The sequence below is a fragment of the Alligator sinensis genome, unplaced genomic scaffold (assembly GCF_000455745.1).
Source record: "Alligator sinensis unplaced genomic scaffold, ASM45574v1 scaffold600_1, whole genome shotgun sequence".
In the NCBI taxonomy this organism is placed as follows: domain Eukaryota; kingdom Metazoa; phylum Chordata; order Crocodylia; family Alligatoridae; genus Alligator; species Alligator sinensis.
In genome coordinates, this window is record NW_005841859.1 from 4,388,518 (window position 1) to 4,408,791 (window position 20,274).

The following is a 20,274-nucleotide window of genomic DNA, read 5'->3' on the forward strand; positions in this document are numbered from 1 at the left end:
TGATCCTCCTCTAACTGAAGTCAGTTGGGATTTTCCCATTGACTGTAATGGGAGCAGAATCCAGCAGCCCAGAGAGAAAGTGTGCATTGTTGCTTTAACTTTCAAATTATTTAACAAAGCTGCTAAATTTATTTTCTGACAAAGTGGGAAAAAGAAACCAGGAAAGATACATCTAAGTCCAAGCAATACAACACAAAATACTGAATTTGGTTATCAAAGAAACTTGGGATTCCTGAAATTCAGGAAGATCAGCCTGTCCAGGGCAGGATTTTCCCAAATAAAGACATCAGAAGGACATCAGAAAGGTTTCAGAAAATAAAGAAACGCACAGTTCTGTAGAGATAAATTATATTTAACAATGTTTAAAATAAATCCCCTCCAGTCCATATTTCCCAAAATTTGTGCTTATAGCTTGAATGGGAGGATCAGAAATGTGCAAATCTTAAAATACCCATACTAATGCATTTGAGGTACCAAAGCTGCCCACTTCTGGCATATTAAAGAAACAATTCATTTAACAGGAAAATGTGAACTTGATTTCCTACCCACAACAGATCTTGCTATTTTTGACACCCTGGAAGACAGAGAATGCATAATACTCCTTCATTTGAAGTTGTTAAAATAAAAAAAAGAAAGAAAAAACATATTGTTGGCTGTATGTGCAAAGCCTTTCCCTTATGAAATAATTCCACTGAAGGTGATGGGAATTCTTTGCATGAGAGACGATGACATATTTGAGCAAAGATTTCCAATTATAAGGTACCATTAAGGTGCTGTTGAAAAGGCTGCTAAGGATCTTGAAAGAGTTCTGCTCGATTCACTCAACTCCAACATCAGTGCCAGGGTTGGGTGCTCTTCATTCCAGTGGATGAACTAAAGAAAGAGAGAAAAGATTGTCCTTTTTTTTTTTTCATTTGAAGCAGTCTGTTGCAAAAATCTATCATTAAGTCCTGTAACATTCCCAGTCATTCATCAATAACTTCAGGACTTTGTTTTACTCTTACACTCCAAGTAATGTATAAGCGTCCAAATGAAAACCAAAACAAACAAACAGAAAAAAAAGACCTAAAAAAATTAAATCTTTATACTTGGCTCAATGTGAAGAAGGCTGTACCCTCTCAGCTCAAGGGACATCTTTTTAAGTTAAAGCACAGTGAGAAGATGTTCTTAAGTAAGATGGACTTATTTTTCCAAGCCTGAAGTGCCTGCTCTCTGCTTCCCCCTGGCAGTACAGGGGCCCAAGGGGCTGCTCCAGAACTTCCCTCCAAGCTCCCTGCAAAGGAGTTCACTTTCTCTCACTCTTTTCTTTTGTGTTGTCCTATCCTTTCTCCAGCAGCAGGTTCCAGCTAGTTTTAACACCATCTTGTTGTACTGAGGTGCAGGCAACGGGGGAGGAATAAGTGGTTGCAACAGGGAATAGTGCTTCTTTAATGACAGTAAGAGCCAGGGCTTGTTTCTGGGTGTAGTGAGATCTACAACACTAGCTTTTTATGCACCTACCAAAAGAGATGTTACAAAGCCTGCACAGCCATTATCTGCTCTGTGGACAGATGGCCACTGATACATCTTCAGGACTAATAGTGAAGATAGCTACTGATATATCTTTCACAAACACTCTTTAAAAAGAATCACATGCTATGCATTGAAAAGGATTGTCAAGTACCTGCACCTCATGAGATGTGCTGGACTTCTGCCTTCATGTGTCCTTCGATGAAAAACTAAGAAAGAAATCATAAATACAGGATACCATTTTTATATATTTATGTTCACAGTAACTGAATGGGATACTTAATTTATTCGGGACTGATACTTTTTAACAATTTAAATAATATCAGAAAATGTAATGATGATTCCAAACTCATGTTACCAATAAGAAAATGTAATTAACCATCTGTCTTAAAACATTATTTGCCTTGGAAAAGAGAGGAACCATCTTGAATACTATCTAAATGCCCTTTGTATATGCAGGTTTGCAATCATTTGATCCTGGAGTGTCAGACAGTAAAGTACATTGAAAGTAACTTTAGTGCTGTTTGGAGAGGACTGATGCAGCATAACACTTTTACAGTTGTATATGACAAGCATATTTTATAAAGGCATATGTGATAAATTGGCCATATAATTATATAAAAAGAACTATTTTCTTAATCCCAAGTAACCCAAGCCAGAATAAACTATGAAAAATCTTGAACAAATACTGTTTTCACAGTATTTAGATTCAGGAAAGGTGAGAAATTCATATCAATAATATGAAACATCTTTGAAACATAGTACCATATCTGTAATCTAGCAATAACAGGAGCAACAATAATGAGGGAAGAATAAAGTGTCTCCCTTGAGTACAGTCAAGTATTTTTATGGTTTGCACCTCTTCAAAAACTCCAGCAGTGCATATTCTGACCATTACAGCTATTTCCCCCATTTAGAGAAATTATTTAGATGAAATACAGAGAAAGTCTTGTTTCACTTAATTTTTATCTTGAAATGAAAATGCTGAAGGGCAGAGTCTGATACCTGCATTCATGTTCTTACTCTACATATTTTGTACAGTTTTATTTGTACTTTGCAAACACATAGCCCTCTTTCATTCCTTTCAGTACAAAGCAGTACCAAAATGTCTAAATAAAAAGTATGTGAGAATTTGCCTTTCACCTTGTGGAATACCATGGCAGCCCTGATCATCTCAGATGTTCCAGTTAACAGTGCCTTGGTTTAAGAAGAAAGGAGCTAGCAGGAGAACACTGTCAACCAGAGGCCATGAATTTTGCCATATGATTCCTCTCCCTTGTTCCCTCAGAACCCAGATTTAGCAGCCCTTGGGCTGCGCTGAAAAACTTGTGCACCTTCCTACTGTTCTATCCAGAGGAATGAGTGGCTCTTTGGAATTAGGAGCCAATGAGTCTAAGGGGAGATAAATAGGACAGAGTTTCTTCCAGAGTCAATGAAAGATTTTCACAATATATGATTATTGCTAATTTGTTTTTTAAATGTTGTACAAACCAAAATCTCAGAAGTATGTGGCCTGGTCTCTAATTAATAGTCTCTTGTCCCTATGTGGATTTGTACCTGTCAAAAATTTATGTCCAAGAATAGTCAGAACAGTTGCAAGTAATAGAATTATTGCTGTCAGAGATATAACCTTTAAGGAGTTTTCATCTTCATCTCGATTCCGTGAAGATAATGCTGGGGGGAAAAAACATATTTGTTGTTACCAAAAATGCATATTTAAGCAAAAAAAAGTCATCACCGTAACTCTGTCCATTAGAACTGTACCATTTTCCTGTCAACCCAAAAATGAATTTGTGATGACTTCAAACAATAATTAAGATCAGAAATGACCATACTGTGTTAAAATATGCTCCCTCTAGTAAAATTCTCCCATCTCAGACACTGACAACCACCAGAAGGAGAGGTAAGAACTCTTTAGCAGGCATATATGGGATAATATGCTCGCAATATAGGATCTCAGAAATGTAGGCATTAGTTTAAACCCTGAAGCATGAGGTTGATATCCCTCCATAAACTGTTTTTTTATACTTTTGGGATGTTTTTGATATGTATATACATTTCCAGTTCTTCAGTTCTTATTCCTTGAATACCTTGCCTCAGAATCTTCAGCCGCAGTGAATACCATAGTTTAATCACACACATGAAAAAAAGTCCTTTCATGAGTTTTAAATTTTTCACCTTTTCATTTAATTGGAAGTCCCTTCATAATAGTTCTCATGTTAAAAAACAAAGGGATAAATTTGCCCTATGTACATTCTCTAGGAATTGTGCAGCTAAAGTTGTATTTCCAAAAGGCTTTATGTTTCTCCATCTGCTTTAACCAGTTCATATAAGCAGTCTATGTGTTAAGCCATCAATAACTCTTTTCTTGTGGCTGGACTTGCTTTGCCAATAAATAAATATGGGATGGACAGAGTCTAGGCAGAGCTCTCCATTTAGGGCCGGTCCACCTCCCTGCCACGTCTCACAATCCTGCTATGAAGCACATTCTACCCACTCACTCTTGGTCCCCACAAAGTCCTGCACATGAGGCAATGTCTTGACCTGATGGAACTCAAACCTTCATGTCCCACTTCCCATGAGAGAATCCTGAATACTTAGGCCCCTGGGAAGCTAAGATATAACACTCATGAGGCCAGAAGGAGAATAAGAAATTATAACTCTAACCTAATGAGGATAGCCCTCTGGAAGCAGGAAATCTGCCCTGTGGCTCCTGCTAACAGAATTAATTCTGGTTTGTAATCAATGACTGCCTAATGCAAAATGCATGAGCAGTCCTGACAGCAGGAGCAGTAGTGAAAGGCCCTGCAGACTGTCAATCTCTGAAACAGAGGCTTCTGATTTTGTTGGCAAATTCCTCTCCACTATTTCGATTCTTCATTTTGACATTCATAGATTCATAGATGTTCGGGGTGGAAGGGACCTCAGTAGACCAACTCAAACTACTGCCCCCACCTGACCTCCCTCAATGAATTTATAGGCAGTCACAAGATCACCTCTCAGTCTTCTCGTGCAGAGCCTAAAGAGATCCAGGGCCCTAAATTTCTCCTTGTACGGCTTTGCCTGCCGGCCCCTAACTAGACGAGTGGCCCTCCTCTGAACCCTCTCAAGGTTGTCCACATCCCGCTTGAAGTGCAGCACCCAAAACTGGATGCAATACTCCACCTGCGGCCTGACCAATGCAATGCTACATACAGGGGAAGTATCACCTCCCTCAACCTGTTAGTCATGCACCTGCTAATGCATAATAAAGTGCAGTTAGCTTTACTGATCACTTCATCACACTGACAACTCATGTTCATCTTGGAGCCAACAATAACTCCGAGATCCTTTCCACTGCTGTGCTGCTGAGAAGGTCCTCCCCCAGCCTGTAAGTGTGCTGGTGATTCCTTCTTTCTAAGGTGCAGCACTTTGCTCTTGTCTTTGCTGAACTGCATCCTATTCTGTTCTGCCCACTTTTCCAACCTGTCCAGATCCACCTGGATTCGTTCCCTACCCTCTACTGTGTTAACTTTATCCCATAATTTGGTATCATCTGCAAATTTGGACAGAGTGCTTTCCACAGCCTCATCCAAGTCACTGATGAAGACACTGAACAGCACAGGTCCAAGAACCAAGCCTTGTGGGACTTCATTGCTCACATCTTTCCAGGTCATTACCAACCCATCCACCACTACTCTCTGGGTGCATCCCATTAGCCAATTTGCCACCCACCTGACCATGTAATGATCTACATCACAGCACCTCAGTTTATTTATGAGAATAGGATGAGATACTGTATTGAAGGCCTTCTTAAAATCCAAGTAGATGAACATTAATAGTACGTACCACACTGGATATCGCAGATTTGTAGTGGAACAGAATAATCTACGTCTGTCCTCCAGGCCTTGTAAAAGGAAAGGAAGAAAGGTTATTTCTGTTTTGACAATATTGTAAATGACCATTTATTTTAACAAAATAAACACCAGTTGGTTAATTTACTGGATTTTCTGTATATATATATTTTAAACCCTGGTTTAAAATAAAGTCATATGGAGAATTCTGGTCTGGCTTATATTTGTGTAGGTGGTAATTAGTTTGGGATTTATAAAGGATAGAGCTGGTCAGGATATTTTAGAATGATTTCCTGACAGAAATTGACTTTTGCACAGTTTTGCCAATTTTTTTAAATTTTGTTTTCCATTGGGAGAATCAAAATGATGCTTCTTGCCAAAAAGATTCTAATTAACTTCATTTTCTTGCTGTCATTCTCTGCCTAAAAGAAGAAGGAAAAATTAACGAAAGCCTTTCAGGCTGGCTGCTGGAGACTGAGAGCACACCAGGTCTCGCTCCCCAGGTGCTACCTCTTGCCTGGAACACTCACTTCCTGTGCAAAATCAAACCTTGGAGCCTCATATTCAATTTCGATTTGTGTTAGTAAAATTCAGCTGCACAAATAATTCACAAAAAATACCAGAAAATACTTCCCAGTTCTGTTTGCAAGAATTACAAGTTTAACCTGTAACTGCATACTTACTGTGCAGCATGCCCCTTGTCTATATGGCATGTTTATGCCTATTTTTTCTAATATATTCTGCTATGCTCCTAGTTTTGGGTACATTTATCTGTTATTCACAGAGTCCTTGTGATGAATCCTTTAACTAGGAAAAATCATATGCAGGGATTGATTAATTTAATAGTAGTTTGCCCTTAATATCCCAGTTTGCCATCTACAAATCCAAGAGATAAAGGAGAATGGCCTTTGTTTTAAATAATTCATGCCAGCTCAGCAGGAGGTGGAGGCAGGTTATTCAAACTATAAAGCAATGCTCTTTGCATTATTTATTTGAATTAAGCCGCAACTGTGCCCAGGTCAGATCTGGCTCAGAAGTGGCAGCCAAAGCACTGCCTGCTGTTTTTTATTTCCCCGCCAACTTGTTTGTTTAGTGCTAAGTATGTGTCAAAATCAAACAACCTACCTGAATGCAAACCTTTGAGCTGCATATTTCACCTGGAATATTGATAGATGTGGAATCCGAGCCACCCTGGCAGGAACAAAATGGAAAGCTGTTAATTCCATATCTGGGAAGCAATGAAAATGCACTGACTCTTCCCAGGTATTTGCCTTTGTCACTAATATTATGTAATTTACTGCTTTAATACATGTGGCCTAGTCTTTCGTTCAAGCAGGGGAGGACGTGTGCACAATGCTATTGTAACAGCTCCACTATTCAAGGTGGGGGGCCAGGAGAGGGGACGGAAGGAGATTTGGGAAACCTGTGAAGAGGGCTCTTATCCCAGCACATTGCATAACTAAGCAGCATGCCTTGATGCTCAAGGTGAATTTAACAGTGGATCAAGAGAGGAGATTGTGAATGATTCTTCTTCTATTTTCCCTATAGTCCAGAAGGGCCAGATGCCAGGCAAGGGAGAAAAGAGCCCAGGCATTACAGATGGAAGGCTACAGCAGCAGCACACAATGACTCCACTTCCACAACCACATCTTAGGTGCACTGGAAGGGAATGTCCCCCACGCTGCAGCTCTTGCAGACCTCCTCATCACAGAGCCAGCTATTGAGGCTGTGCTCCAGGAACAGGATTACCCAGAGGGCAAAGTTGTCCTAAAAGATTGTTCTGCCATTTAAAATTTGGTGGTTTATGGCTTCTGTTCAAAAAAGTACATTAATCAGACCTGTGCTTAATCAGGCAATTACAACTACAAACTCTGTCCTCAATTAGACAAAACTCCTGTTGAAGTCAGGAATAAATTAAATGAATGTGACCTTAACCACTGTATTGCTGCACAGATGTTATTATTTAAACTATGAACAATTGTTTAGGGAAACAATGGCTCAGGGTTAAGTCATCTTGAAACTCTAGTGGAAACTGTGCATAATCTTCCAATTTATTCCATAATCTTCCATAAACTTGTAATTTATGTGGGCTATCATCATATCCAAGCTAAAAAGAACATAACAGTCCTGTACCTTAGGAGTAATAAAGATAATGGACATTTCTAAACATTTTGCACTATCTGTCCATGACCTAATATTACTTAATTATTCCTTCTATTTAGTCGTCTAAACACCCTGAAGACTAACGAGTCTGGATTGTGTAGTTCTTCAGACAAAAACCCATTGAAGTCAAGTGGCATCCAGCACACAGTAATTCTTCCACTTTATACATCTGAGGCTTTTGTATTCCCTTAGTGACAATGCTACTGAGCTCAAATAAACAGAAAGATAGATCAGAAACAAAAAATAATATGTTCAGAGAACACTACTGAGGTTGCAAGTGTATGAATATTAGGAAATATCAGATTTACAGTTGCCTGCCCCACTTTAATTCTGCCCACTTATGCATCCATGCCATGCTCTAAATAAGGCAGGAGTCCTGAAGAAAAAATTGTACAGTATGTAGTCATGCACTTAAAATCTGTATGCTAATATATATGCACCTAACTGAGTGGAGAGCACAGATACCATCTTTACCAAAAACCTCAAAGGAAGATGACCCACTGTGTGCCCCTGAAGTAGCATGAATCTGATACAGGCAGTTATAATCTTGGACTTAACTACATTAATGATCCATTGAGGAAATACATATCTGTATATATGTTACATCCCCAAAACAATGTTAACAAGCATTAAGGTTGCTAACCATTCCAAAGTCTTTTTTCACTGACGTGACTCATTTCACTTCAGTACAGTTATAAGCTCAAAATTAATGTAAGACAGAAATATGTATATGCATGGGTTTTGCAAATGTGTTCAGGCAGCAGAGCCATAGATGGCACAATGAACAAATCAGATTAAATATGATAAGGCTTCCTTATTAACAGGAACAGCTAAGAAATAAAATCTACAAACCAAAGAAACTGAATAGTGTGTCCCAACAGATTCACAGGAAGACAGCTGCATCTGGTTACACACCAACACTGATAATTGTGCCTTGGTTTGTGATGTGAAAGAGACCTGTATCTGTTCTTCTCTTCCAGCAATTCTCATTTTCCATACTAAAATAAGAGGAGAACAACTGTTACTTTTATACCTACTCATGTACATAAGAATAAGTTATTGTTTTACAGCACTAGGGCACTAGATTCCATACTGTTTTTAAAATAAAACTGTATATCAGTTCAAATGTTATCAACTATCATACCAATAACTATCTTGATTTTACCAGGTTATATTTTATTTTGACAATGTTTAATTTACTTGGAAGTTTACAAATGGTGTAGAGCACTGTTGAACAGCACTGATACAATTCACAGGATAAAAGAACATGATTATTTTGCTAAAAAGGAAGCTTTACTTACTGGAAAGGGAGTAGTTATGGGACTTATTTAATTAAAAATGTAATGGAATTATGATTTAATTTAAACAAATCAGGTATTTACCTGGGAATTTTCCATGAGCAAATGGGCATCTAATCCATGAGCCCTGCTTGGTGGTAAACTGCAAGTAAAGAAATTGGTTAGAAAAACAGAATTTTGCTAGTTGAATTTGTGGCTACAGAGACAACTAGATAGTCACCAACAGCATTTATAGACATGCTCCGGGAGGTGGGGAGCACTTGAATTAGTGAGCCATGCTAATTAAAAGCACCCAGGCATCTCGTGTATCAGCGTCCGTCCCCATGCTGAAGAATAGTTGCAGGGAACTTTGAACTAAAGCTCATCAAACAAGCTTTAGTTTAAAGCACCCTGCTGCCATTTTTCAGTGCAGGGACACTGATATACATGATGCTGGATGGAGTTAATTTCCACTCTCCAAGCAGATTCAATTAATCAAGCTTGCTCTGGTGCACTGGATTTACAGCACGTCAGAGCAGCCTTGCTGCATGTCTATAGGAACTCCCTATTACAAAATGCAACAAAGGAACTATCCACAACTTCCCTACTACTCCAAGCTCTGAAACACACACAGACCTCAATTCTGCAAACATTTACATTTTGGGCTTAATTTTCTACATCTATACAGTCCCACTGTGTTAAATCATTTCCATTGATTAATAGCATAAAATAACAATAATCAAGAGCCAACTGCTAACCTTCATTGGACATTTTGCCTGAATAAGGGCAGCAAGATTTGATCCAATAAAATGCAACACAAATACCACTTGCTATTTTCAAGGCATTTAACATGATCAGTGTTCCCATCATGGAGCCCTAATATGTTCCATTATGCATGGAAAATTTACATTTTCATATTAAGTTAAAGGTGAGTTTAAAGTACAATAGCCAACCTTAATTATACCACAGTTATATCTACCCAGCACACCAAAGGGCTACAAAGGCATTGCAAGTTCACTAAGTGCCCAGAGTGTAGAAGGAACAGGGGGAATAGGGGTGAGGGCAGCATGGGAGAAGGTAAGGGAAGACTTACTTGTCCAGGTGCTGCCCAGATCCTAATGCCCCATTCACTCCCCCCTCACCAATACATACATATTAAGAGCAAGGGTGTGCCTGCTCTTGGAGAGGCTCCTTGGAGGCAGGAGCACCATTCTACTTGCCCCAGTCACCCCCACCCTGATACAATGCTTGGTGTGGTTCTGCCTTGCCCAGCTCCTATGGCCGGGCATTGGTAGTGAAGGGCTTCCCCTGCCACAGCAGAGTCCCAGCAGGGGAATGAGGTGGGGGGAAGTTCTGGCACCCATCATAGTCAACATCTGGGGCAGGTGCCCCACTCAACCTGCCATAGGTATGCTAGCTGCAGAGGTACCGAATTTAGAGCTAGCTCAGGTATTGGAAATTGCAATGAGAAAACTATGTGTGGCCACATGGCTTGTGGTACCTGAGTTAGCTCATTCAGACCAGCCATGGGCACTGTACTGTGCCATGTAAACATGTATCAACTGTGGACACTGTTATTCAAAAATGTAAGTGCCCAGACACGAAGTTAATCAGCTATTCTGAATAGCTATTGCTGAGTAACCCCCTATGCATACAAGTCTTTTACTTACAATTGAGCACTTGCAGTACTAGGACTGATTCTCCTCTCTGTCATAAAGCTTTTACATGGATTGATCTCAACTGATTTCCACAGAGTTACTCCCTAATTTAACTAATGTAAGATAATCCTTATGCCCTGAAGGCTTGGCTTGCCACTCTCAGGTACCTTATACCTGAACAAAGTTGGTACAGAATACCACCTGAGCAGAATCACAAAGCTGCAAACCAGTTGTGCCCAGGAGTACATGGAACAGTGGAAACATCAGTCCCAGAATGTTTATTCAGTGTTAGCGGCTGTAGTGAGTCTTAAATAGAAAAAAGCATGGTAAATGAATAGCTATATCTGGTTCTTGAATTTCCTTTATTATGAAAACCCAATCCTGAGCAGTCTTGTGCCATCCACTTTAAAGACCATTAGGACAAAAGGGCAAATATGATCCCATGTTAGCTCTATCATTTTAACTGCCTTCCCTAACACAGCCTCCTCGTATGCTAACATTTTGAATTTCCTTCATTTCTATTTCCTTTTTGTCAATTAGATGAGAAAAAGTATTCATCCTAAAGCTTGCTGGCAGTTCATTTTTTGTAGCTGATACTCAGAAAGGAAGGAGAATGGACATAAATGGAATCTACAAGAAAATTAATCCATTTACCTTCATGCAAAGTCCTGGATGGCTGTCCACACGAGAATATCTTATGTGCTTGAAGAGAGAAGGTTCAGAATTAGTAAGCTTTAAAACCCAGGATCCACAGAAAGAACAAACCTATGAACTGAGTACATTTTGTAAAACTAATTCATTGGGCAAGAAATAGAGAACATCTGCCTTTTAAACAACATTTCAATTATTAAATCACAGGAAGAGTAGTAATACTAAGAATAGGCTAATTCATTATTCCATATTCTAGCTACTTATGTTAAGCGTTAGATTTAGGCTAGAGCCATTGATCTCACAATCCTAAAATAACTACATAATACTCACATTTTCTGGAATTGTATATGATGAGTTTTGGAAATCCACACATTGGTAATTAGACTTCATTAACCTGCATAGGCTAACTCTGACTTGCACAGGACAGGCTGGTTCCCAGGCTAATGTTTGTGTGGCTGCATTATACATAATGTTATCCCATAGTGCCTTGGTATCTAGGTATAAACAGTAGAATTATTATTCAGGGTAAATAGAGTGAAGCTCAACAATCCAGAAACTATTCAAATATCAATCCATTTGGTCTTAATTGCTGAATCCCTATCCTATTTTTGTTGTTATTTCCTTCCATGCAAACTGGGTTCAATTGGGATGGTAATGTTTTACATCCACTTTGTAACTGGGTGTTTATGCAAAAGGGCCTGGTACTAGAGAATCAGATATAATGTGTATTTTTATCTATACTATATCATATACGTTCAAGCTAGTAAATAAAAGCAGAGGGATCCTAATAATAACCAGATCTTCATGAACAATTCACAACAAATATCTTGTTCTGTATAAATAGTATCTTCTCCATTCCATGAATACCAAAGCAGACTATGATTTCAGATTTATTCAACATTTATGTTGGGATTTTTGGTTCTGTATAGATGGCAAACTGTGTCCTGAGTAAATTTTAAATACCTATTGCTGAAAACTGGAGCTGTTTTGCTTAATAGTGATTACTCAATCTAGGTGTCTTGAATTGGTTTTGTTCCCTTATAAAATGAGGATGGAAAATTTCCAGTGTGCAAACTTAAAATACACTTCAACTTGGAAGTTTACATTTATCTGATACCAGATAACAACATGGAACTACATGTTGGCAAATCATGTGCAAGTAAAACTCGGTTACTTGAACATTTACAAGTGAACACAAATAATACCCATCCTGGAGGGAAATGCAATTTTGTTGAAGAGCCCCACAAAAGGGGAGAATAGAAGTGAGAAACAAACTACAATGCCAATGAGGCACTAAAAGGTTTGTGGTGCACACAGCTGAGTGTTGAAATGACCTGCCACAAAACACTTTGTTTTCTGATCAGAATCTTTCCAACCTCACCATTTTGCAATTTTTTGGATATTTTTGAGTCTTTGATTTGGGATGGAAAATGTGTCAAAAGACTGAAACTACTGACAGAGCAAGAATACTTTTTTTTTTAATCAATGCTGTGCAACAATTGAGTGTCTAATAAAAGGTAATATTTAGAGAAGAAATAATAAGGCTGCCAAACGTCTTCATTCAACAACGTCCGTAACTTCACACAGTTTTTATTAATGATGCTACATAAAGAAGGGCAGAGAATCTGATAAAATAAGTATAAGGATTAAAACATTGCAGCATCTCATGTATATAGCGTTTCACGTTTAAAAATAGCCATGAAATTCATTTCTATCTGGGAGAACTTTACTATCTTTTCTCCTATGCCTGAAGAAGTGCTTGTGCCCAAAAGCTTGCAATTAAAGAATTATTTTTTTTGCAAAAATCTAGTTGGTCTAATAAAAGATATCACCTCTACCATGAGTTCTGATTCAATTACACCACTTTACTTGACCCCTGAGAGTGATCATCCTCGACCATGAGGGTTCATCAACAATGAAGAGACTGCTTCAGGCCAGGGTTAACTCTGTGGTGTGCTACCTAGCTTGTTGTAGGGTAACTTCAGTCTGCTCCACAGAAATTAAATGAACAATTTGCAGTCCTTCAGCATCCCAAGATTTATTGCTCCCAGGTCTCTCCCCCACAACCAGTGCAGGGATAGAACCTAGGTGTCCTGCCTCCTAGCCACACCCCTGCTCACCAACCCTAAAGTGGCAACTCAGAGTGGTGCAGGCAAGAAACAGTATTAACCTTTAATTTACACCACTTTACTTGACCCCTGAGAGTGATCATCCTCGACCATGAGGGTTCATCAACAATGAAGAGACTGCTTCAGGCCAGGGTTAACTCTGTGGTGTGCTACCTAGCTTGTTGTAGGGTAACTTCAGTCTGCTCCACAGAAATTAAATGAACAATTTGCAGTCCTTCAGCATCCCAAGATTTATTGCTCCCAGGTCTCTCCCCCACAACCAGTGCAGGGATAGAACCTAGGTGTCCTGCCTCCTAGCCACACCCCTGCTCACCAACCCTAAAGTGGCAACTCAGAGTGGTGCAGGCAAGAAACAGTATTAACCTTTAATGTGTGATTGTTAACAGCATGTTCTACCTTTAACACCATTCCAAAAGAATTAGTATGGTTTAAATGTAATGTACAACTTCACCCATGCAGATTGGCAGTGTGGCTGACAGCCGGACCGGTAGTGACAGTAGCTGCATTCTTGCACCCCAAGTAAGTCAGCAGCAGTCAGGACTTGTGCCCCACTCACCCACTCCTAGTTCCACCACTGGCTTATTACTTTTCAGGGAAATTGTAATGCGTCTTTACAGTGTGATTCCACTCAGTAGGATGACAGTGAAAAGACAGTACCTCTATGCTCCACATATGCGCTCCTATTCACATGCAATTTCTGACATCAACTAACTTCAGCCACAAACTAGGTATCTAAAACCTTTTTTTCTTACACCTGTCAATCCTGTGGATCTAACACGGATAAGGGAGAGTTTCTATTCTCTACACAACTGTTAGTTAAATTCCAATTATATAACCAACAAAACTACATTAAGTTGTATCTCTGCAAATTACACCAATGACGTATGAGCCAGAAAGGATTGTCTGACCTCATATCTCAGGTTAAGTTTATGGGACTGTCAGCTGGAAAAACTATCTGAAGCTTACAACAAATTTGCTTAATCCTCAAGGAGCCCTGGAACCTACCAATGCTAATCTACTGATACTTTTCACTCCACAGCCCCATGCTACTGTTTAAAGAGTTCTGAGATGACTGGGATGGAAAAGTGACACACTAGTGTTTAGAAAAAATAAAGATTCTGCATTCACTTTTCCAGCCTGGCTTAATACAAAGGTATAGGTTGTAGCTGTTATTTGCAGCCTCAAGGGAAAATCAAACTCTAAAAACTGTATTCACATAGAACCTGTTTTATAAAGGGCATCCTCCTTGCCTTTTCCTTTAGTCACGTCACACACAGCTGCTGTAAAAGTGATTGTGATGTCACAAATGCTAGTTTCAGCCACAACAGAATAAATCAGGACTCAAAAGGGCTAATTAGAAAGGCGCTTGCCTCTATTTTAATATAGATATATCAGCCCAGCTATAGCATGAAAGAAATTCCAAAGAGAGCACACATGTCAGTTTAATAGTGTTTGGATAAACTGTTATTGGTTGCCATTTCTAATTGCCTGCATGGTTCTTTAAAAAATAAATTCTAGAATCCCTTATTGAATCTTTTTGCCAAGGCCTGAGGTGAAAGGATGGCTTAGTGACATGGGTTGAATTAGAGTGACCATATTATTTTGAAGGACATCTGGGATGGGAGGCAACACACACACACCACCCCCCCCTCCACACACAAACACACACACCCACACACACTACAAGAAAAGGCAGTAATCCCAAAGCACTATATAAGCTATACCTGCAGGAAGGAGCTGCTGGTACTGCAGGGAGTGAGGTGGGTGGAGGCTGAGCCCTAATGAAGCTCCCAGGGCCACTGGGCTATGCCCACAAAGCAGCCGTGCACTGCAGCAACCCACAGAGACCCGGCCTCCCCCTGCAGCACTGGAGCAGAATACAGGGCACTCACCCAAAGGTGGATGATGTCTCAGAGGCATGTGAGCTGCTAGAGAGCAGCAGAGCAGGGTCAGGGGCAAGTGGTAGCGTGGGCAGCTGGGTGGAGCCCTGGAGGGACCAAGCCCAGGGCATTCCCTTCAGGGCACCTTGGTCCCTCCATTGCTCAGCCATCCCAGCTGCTTGCAGCCCCACTTGCAGAAGTATGTGCCTGCCACCTACAGCTGCTGCTTGAGGCTCTGGCAGGGAAGCTGGCTAGTAACTCTGCTTTGACATGATTGCCCTCAAGGCACCCACCCAGGATCTGGCCCTAGTGGCCCATCCTGGCCCTGAGCTGCGGCAGGTTGCCAATGGGCCACGGGATCTCCCCTATGAAGGAGTGGGTTGTGCACAAACTGGGACTGGCAGGGCCAGGACTGCCCTGGGATGTGCTACATGGGGACAGAAATGGCCAGTGCCTGCAGGCTTGGGGACACCCACTGGCCTGCTCTAAGGGTCGCTCCACACAGACACAGCTCTGGGCTGGGGCCGGGGACCGTGGTGGGTGGCTGATCCCAGGCAGGGCTGGCAGGGGCTCCTCAGCACCCAGGGAGGGCAGGAGCCACACACACACAGTCACAAACATAAGCACAGACACACACACATACACCCGTGACCCTGCAGCTCCCAGGAACCCTGATGGTGGAATGGGGAGGGGCAGGACAGCATGGAGACCCATAGCCAGGCTCCATCCCCATGCACAGAGGCTGGACATGGCTGGGAGCAGCCCCTGTGGGGTGTCCCCAGGCTCTACCAGCCCACTCTTCACCAGCAGCCACCCTGGGCCACCATGCACAACCTAGGCCTCAGCAGCAGCCACAGAAGCAGGACATGAGGATGCTGCTGGTGGGTGACCATCCCAGCTCGCTCTGTGCAGGTGCCAAGCCCTAGCTCTGGCCCTGACCCTGGCCCCAGCCCCCTCCCCCAGCCCCAGCTGATCCCAACCCCAGGCAGGAGGAGTGGTGCTCAGCCCAGCCTGTCCCCACCAGCCTCCAGCCACTGCTGTGGAGGAGCTGAGCTGGGCATGTGCAGGCCGGGTAGCACCACCAATCTGGGACTTTTGCTTCAATTTTAGCCAACCAGCTGGGACACCAGGATGGCCTATGAAATCCAGAACTGTCCAGCCAGGCCAGGATGTGTGGTCAACCCTAGACTAAATACAATAAAAAAAAACGTGCAGGGTTTGCTACTGCCTATCTATTTGATATGCCTCTCATCAGACCAGACATTGAAAATCTGCATAGTGTGCAAAATATCATTTTCATCTGTCACCTCAGGCCATATTATGACTTTGAAAGAATCACTTGTGTGAATAACTGCCCAATAAATAACAGGTTTTCAAGCTAGCTCACTGTCTGCAGATGTTTCCACTGGTTTCCTTTTATGACTGCACCAAATTCAGGCTGCTCGCATTCACTTTCATTTTCATTTCATCTTCTATTCCAGCTCTAATCTCTATTCCTTCCTGTCAGCAGTTTGCACACAAAATTACTTGTCTTTCTTTGTGAATTCTTTAAATTTGCAACAACCTCCTTCTCCTTTTTCTGTCAGGCCCCTCCTTCAAGTCTGGCTTTAACTCCTGTTCCTTCATAATCCCTTCGAAAGACAAGCTTCATAGGATTGCTTTCTTCTGGCTTTCTTGTATTAGAATTAAGAAAAACCATTAGTCGAATAGAAAAAAATTATTTGATGTCAACAAAGTTACTCTGCATTGGTACTGGTGCAAACACAGTGCCTGTAAGGAATTATTTTATTAAAAGTATTTATGTTAGTAATGCTCTAATTAAGTTAATTTATTACAACTTTTTAAAAAGATGTTCTGCATTACAAATAAAAGCAGTAACCTCCAGAAATAAATACATTTCAAATAAGATATGATGATAGTATTTTTTCAAGAACTGGCTCATAACCATTCTACTTGCCATTTTTAAAAGGGCAAAGTTGTATCCTCTTTGCATCTGGAACTGCTTCCCAACCCTACAACCCAAAGAGATACCATTAGATAGGTCATTGGCATTCACACATCAGCTATTTTTCAAATTTCTCAGCTGAAAGATCCAAAGACAAAGCACACAGCACCCACATGAGAAACAACTGTTGATTTTTTTGGATATTTTCCTTTATATAATGTATCACTGTGTGTTTGATTTTCATTGAGTGTACTGGATATTAACATTTGTATTTCAATACAATAGTATCAATCCATAAATTCCTGGAATGACACAATATTTTTTCTAACGTGTAATATTGATTTTAAAATATTGAATGCCAGTCCATTTTCCATTGGAGATGATGCCATTAAGTAGGGCAATGGCTTCATTATTTGGGTGGCAGGTTCAGAATCTTCAAACCGAACACCAGCAGGAGCATTCCCAGTTCCCACAGATTAACTCAACCCTCCTCAGATTTTGGCCACTCATATTATAGAATTTACTGTAATGACACTGACAGAACTAGTGTTGTTGTTATGTCCTCCTACATCCCAGGCTGGGATATGGGAGCATAGGACATAAGATTTAAAGGAATTAGGAGGTCACTAAATCTGGTCCCCTGCTACAGCAGACCACTGCATCATAATCCCTTTTAGAAATTTATTAAGCACAATTTAACAACTGGTTGTTTTCCCCCAATACTTCTATCGGCTGTTCCCTAAGCGTGCTCACTGAAACCCCCATCTAAATTCCAGTCTAAATTTATTCACAACCATGTGTACTCATTTTTTACTGTGCTAACATTGTTCTTAATACTAATTAGATCTTGTCCCTTAGTAATGCTTACCCCCTATAAGTGGGGCCCCTAACCCCTGTTACTTGAATAAAGAGCAACGCTGCAGAGGAGCTATAGCACTACCTTGAGGAACTGAGGAAAAAAATAGGTTACAAGGGTTGGGCTCCAGGAAGGATGTCAAATAACAGCTGCAGCAGAGCTGAGCAGGCTGCTGATGAACTGGGAGTATCAGTAGCCTCTGTTACTGAGAGCTGGGCTAGGCAACAGAAATAAGTGGCTGAGTCAGTGCAGACGAGCAACTGATAGAGAAGCAGAGCTGTGGGCCTGCTTGTACGGAGACAGGCTACAGAGAGGCAAGCTTGCAGATTGGGTGATAGAAAACCCTTGTGCTTGGTTCTGAGAAGCAGGGAGCAGGTGACTGGATGGGATGGAGTTCAGGGGAACAGTACTGTAGCAACAGCAGTGCCAGTGGTGCACTGGCACCAGATGCCCTTATATTGCCTCAGCTGCCAACGTCACACTTCATAGTTGCAAATTTTATCCCATTTCTATAACCATAGTCCTCAAGTTATCCAGTCTCTCTTGTGTGATACTTCCTTTTTCTCCTGTATTGATAATCCCTAATAACTACATAAGATCACTCCCAAGAACAATCCTTCAGGAACGCCTCTAGTAACTTTTCTCCAGCCCCTTTCTTCCTCTGTAATGACAACCCATTGTATTTTCTTCTAAGCCCCATCTTCTCCATCTCCACTATTAACTTCCCAAATGCCATCAAACTACTTATTTCTAGATATCCAGACATCTACATCTTATATACTAGAACAACTATATTCCCCTTACCTGGAACATAGGTATATAGTAGGCTGGCACAAATGGGATTTTATCCCATTTGTCATTTTTCTTCAAACTTTTCATTTTCCTTACCTCAAAATCTGTTCTAAAGCCTAATGTACTATTGGGATCAGACTAACAGGCCTATAGTTTTCTTACTTCTTTTTTCCCTTTCTTAATCTCAAGGTTAGGCATTTTCCAGTTGTACAGTACATGCCTCATCCCTCCCCAACCCCAACAAGACACATTTAGTAAAATCCTTGCCACCAGACAAGTAATTTCATCTGCCAGTTCTTTAAATATTCTGAAATAGATATGTACCATTCCCCCCAGCTCTGATTACATTAGGTTCTCAGGAAGTTGGTTCCAATTTGGACAGTCACTCCTATGTCCATACCATAATTCTCATCAACCCTCCTGCTTTTACTACCATATTCAACATCATTATCCTTACTGAAAAGTGAGGCACAGAATTAATTTAATTTTGAGGCCATACTTTTGGGAGTTTATCTTTAAACTCTACCCTTTGCTCACTTTTCTTTCATTCTTCTTTTATTTATAGTTCTGAAGGGCCTTTTCTTTTTATCATTCCTTTGCAAGGTCTAACTCAGCTTGACTTTTGGCAATTCTCACTTTACCTCTACACTTCATGATGTCTAAGACATAACTTTGTTTGCTGATCAATCTTTTTTTTATTTGGTAGGTTTGCTGCTTTTTCTTTTTAATGGAAGTTGTTCATCCAGTTAAATCTGAAGCCCTTCCCTATCATTTGTTTCCTTTATTGCTTAGAATTAGAGGTGCACCAATACATCGGTCCCATATTACATTGACACCGATATGAGGAAAATTGAGAGTATTGGCAATCGGTGGGGAGCACAGCCCCACAGTGTGGAGAGCAGCTGGGTCGTGTTGGTAAGTTTGTTGTGGGTGAAGAGGCGAGGAGGGAGGAAAGGTGAGTGGGTGGAAGATCTAGGCCCCCGCAGTGAGGGAGGGAGTGGGGCTGGGGATGGGGCTGTGGCTGGGGCTGGCACTGCCCAGCCCGGGTAGGGTGGGGCACACTCCATCCAGGGGGCACAGGGAGGCAGGGCCAGCTCACTCTGCTGCACACACCCTGGGAGGGTGTGGGGGGGGTGTGCCCCTGGATCTATGCGCAGGGCAGGGCGGGCTGCCACTGTGGGCTGGGGTCAGGGCTGTGCCAGGCTCTTCCTGATGGGGGGCTGGGCTGGGCTGCACTTGGTATGCACAGCAGTGGCACTAGGAGGGGAAGGTTGGGTGGACTTCAGCCACCCCAGAATTCACCGTAGCTCCCACTACCAGCACCACCAGCACCTGCCCCAAGCACAGCCTGGCCCAACCCCCTCACTGGGAAGAGCCCAGCGCAGCCCTGGCCCCAGCCCACAGTGGCAACCTGCCCCACCCCATACACAGATCTGGGGGCATACCCCACCCCAGGCTCTCCCAGGGTGCATGCAGCAGCAGGAGCCACCTAGACTTACCAGCCGGATGCCATTCTTCACGCTGTGGGGCTGCATATCGGAATCGGATCAGTACTGGCCAATATGGCTTTTTTTAAAATAA

At 41.5% G+C, this 20,274-nt stretch overlaps 1 protein-coding gene across 1 annotated transcript in view; it reads right to left on the bottom strand.

Annotated features, from left to right (window-relative positions):
- Positions 1 to 496: 496 nt before the first annotated feature.
- The window catches only part of IL17REL (interleukin 17 receptor E like), a 70,766-nt gene continuing 50,988 nt past the window's right edge, over positions 497 to 20,274 (bottom strand). Inside the window, exons 9-18 of the mRNA XM_025215557.1 lie at positions 17,058 to 17,112; positions 11,422 to 11,585; positions 11,095 to 11,142; positions 8,888 to 8,945; positions 8,358 to 8,503; positions 6,468 to 6,533; positions 5,338 to 5,395; positions 3,067 to 3,183; positions 1,664 to 1,718; positions 497 to 873 (exon numbers count right to left, since the gene is read on the bottom strand). Coding sequence (XP_025071342.1) covers positions 834 to 873; positions 1,664 to 1,718; positions 3,067 to 3,183; positions 5,338 to 5,395; positions 6,468 to 6,533; positions 8,358 to 8,503; positions 8,888 to 8,945; positions 11,095 to 11,142; positions 11,422 to 11,585; positions 17,058 to 17,112 — 807 coding nt within the window. The 3' untranslated portion in view covers positions 497 to 833. The remainder of the gene's footprint in view (positions 874 to 1,663; positions 1,719 to 3,066; positions 3,184 to 5,337; positions 5,396 to 6,467; positions 6,534 to 8,357; positions 8,504 to 8,887; positions 8,946 to 11,094; positions 11,143 to 11,421; positions 11,586 to 17,057; positions 17,113 to 20,274) is intronic.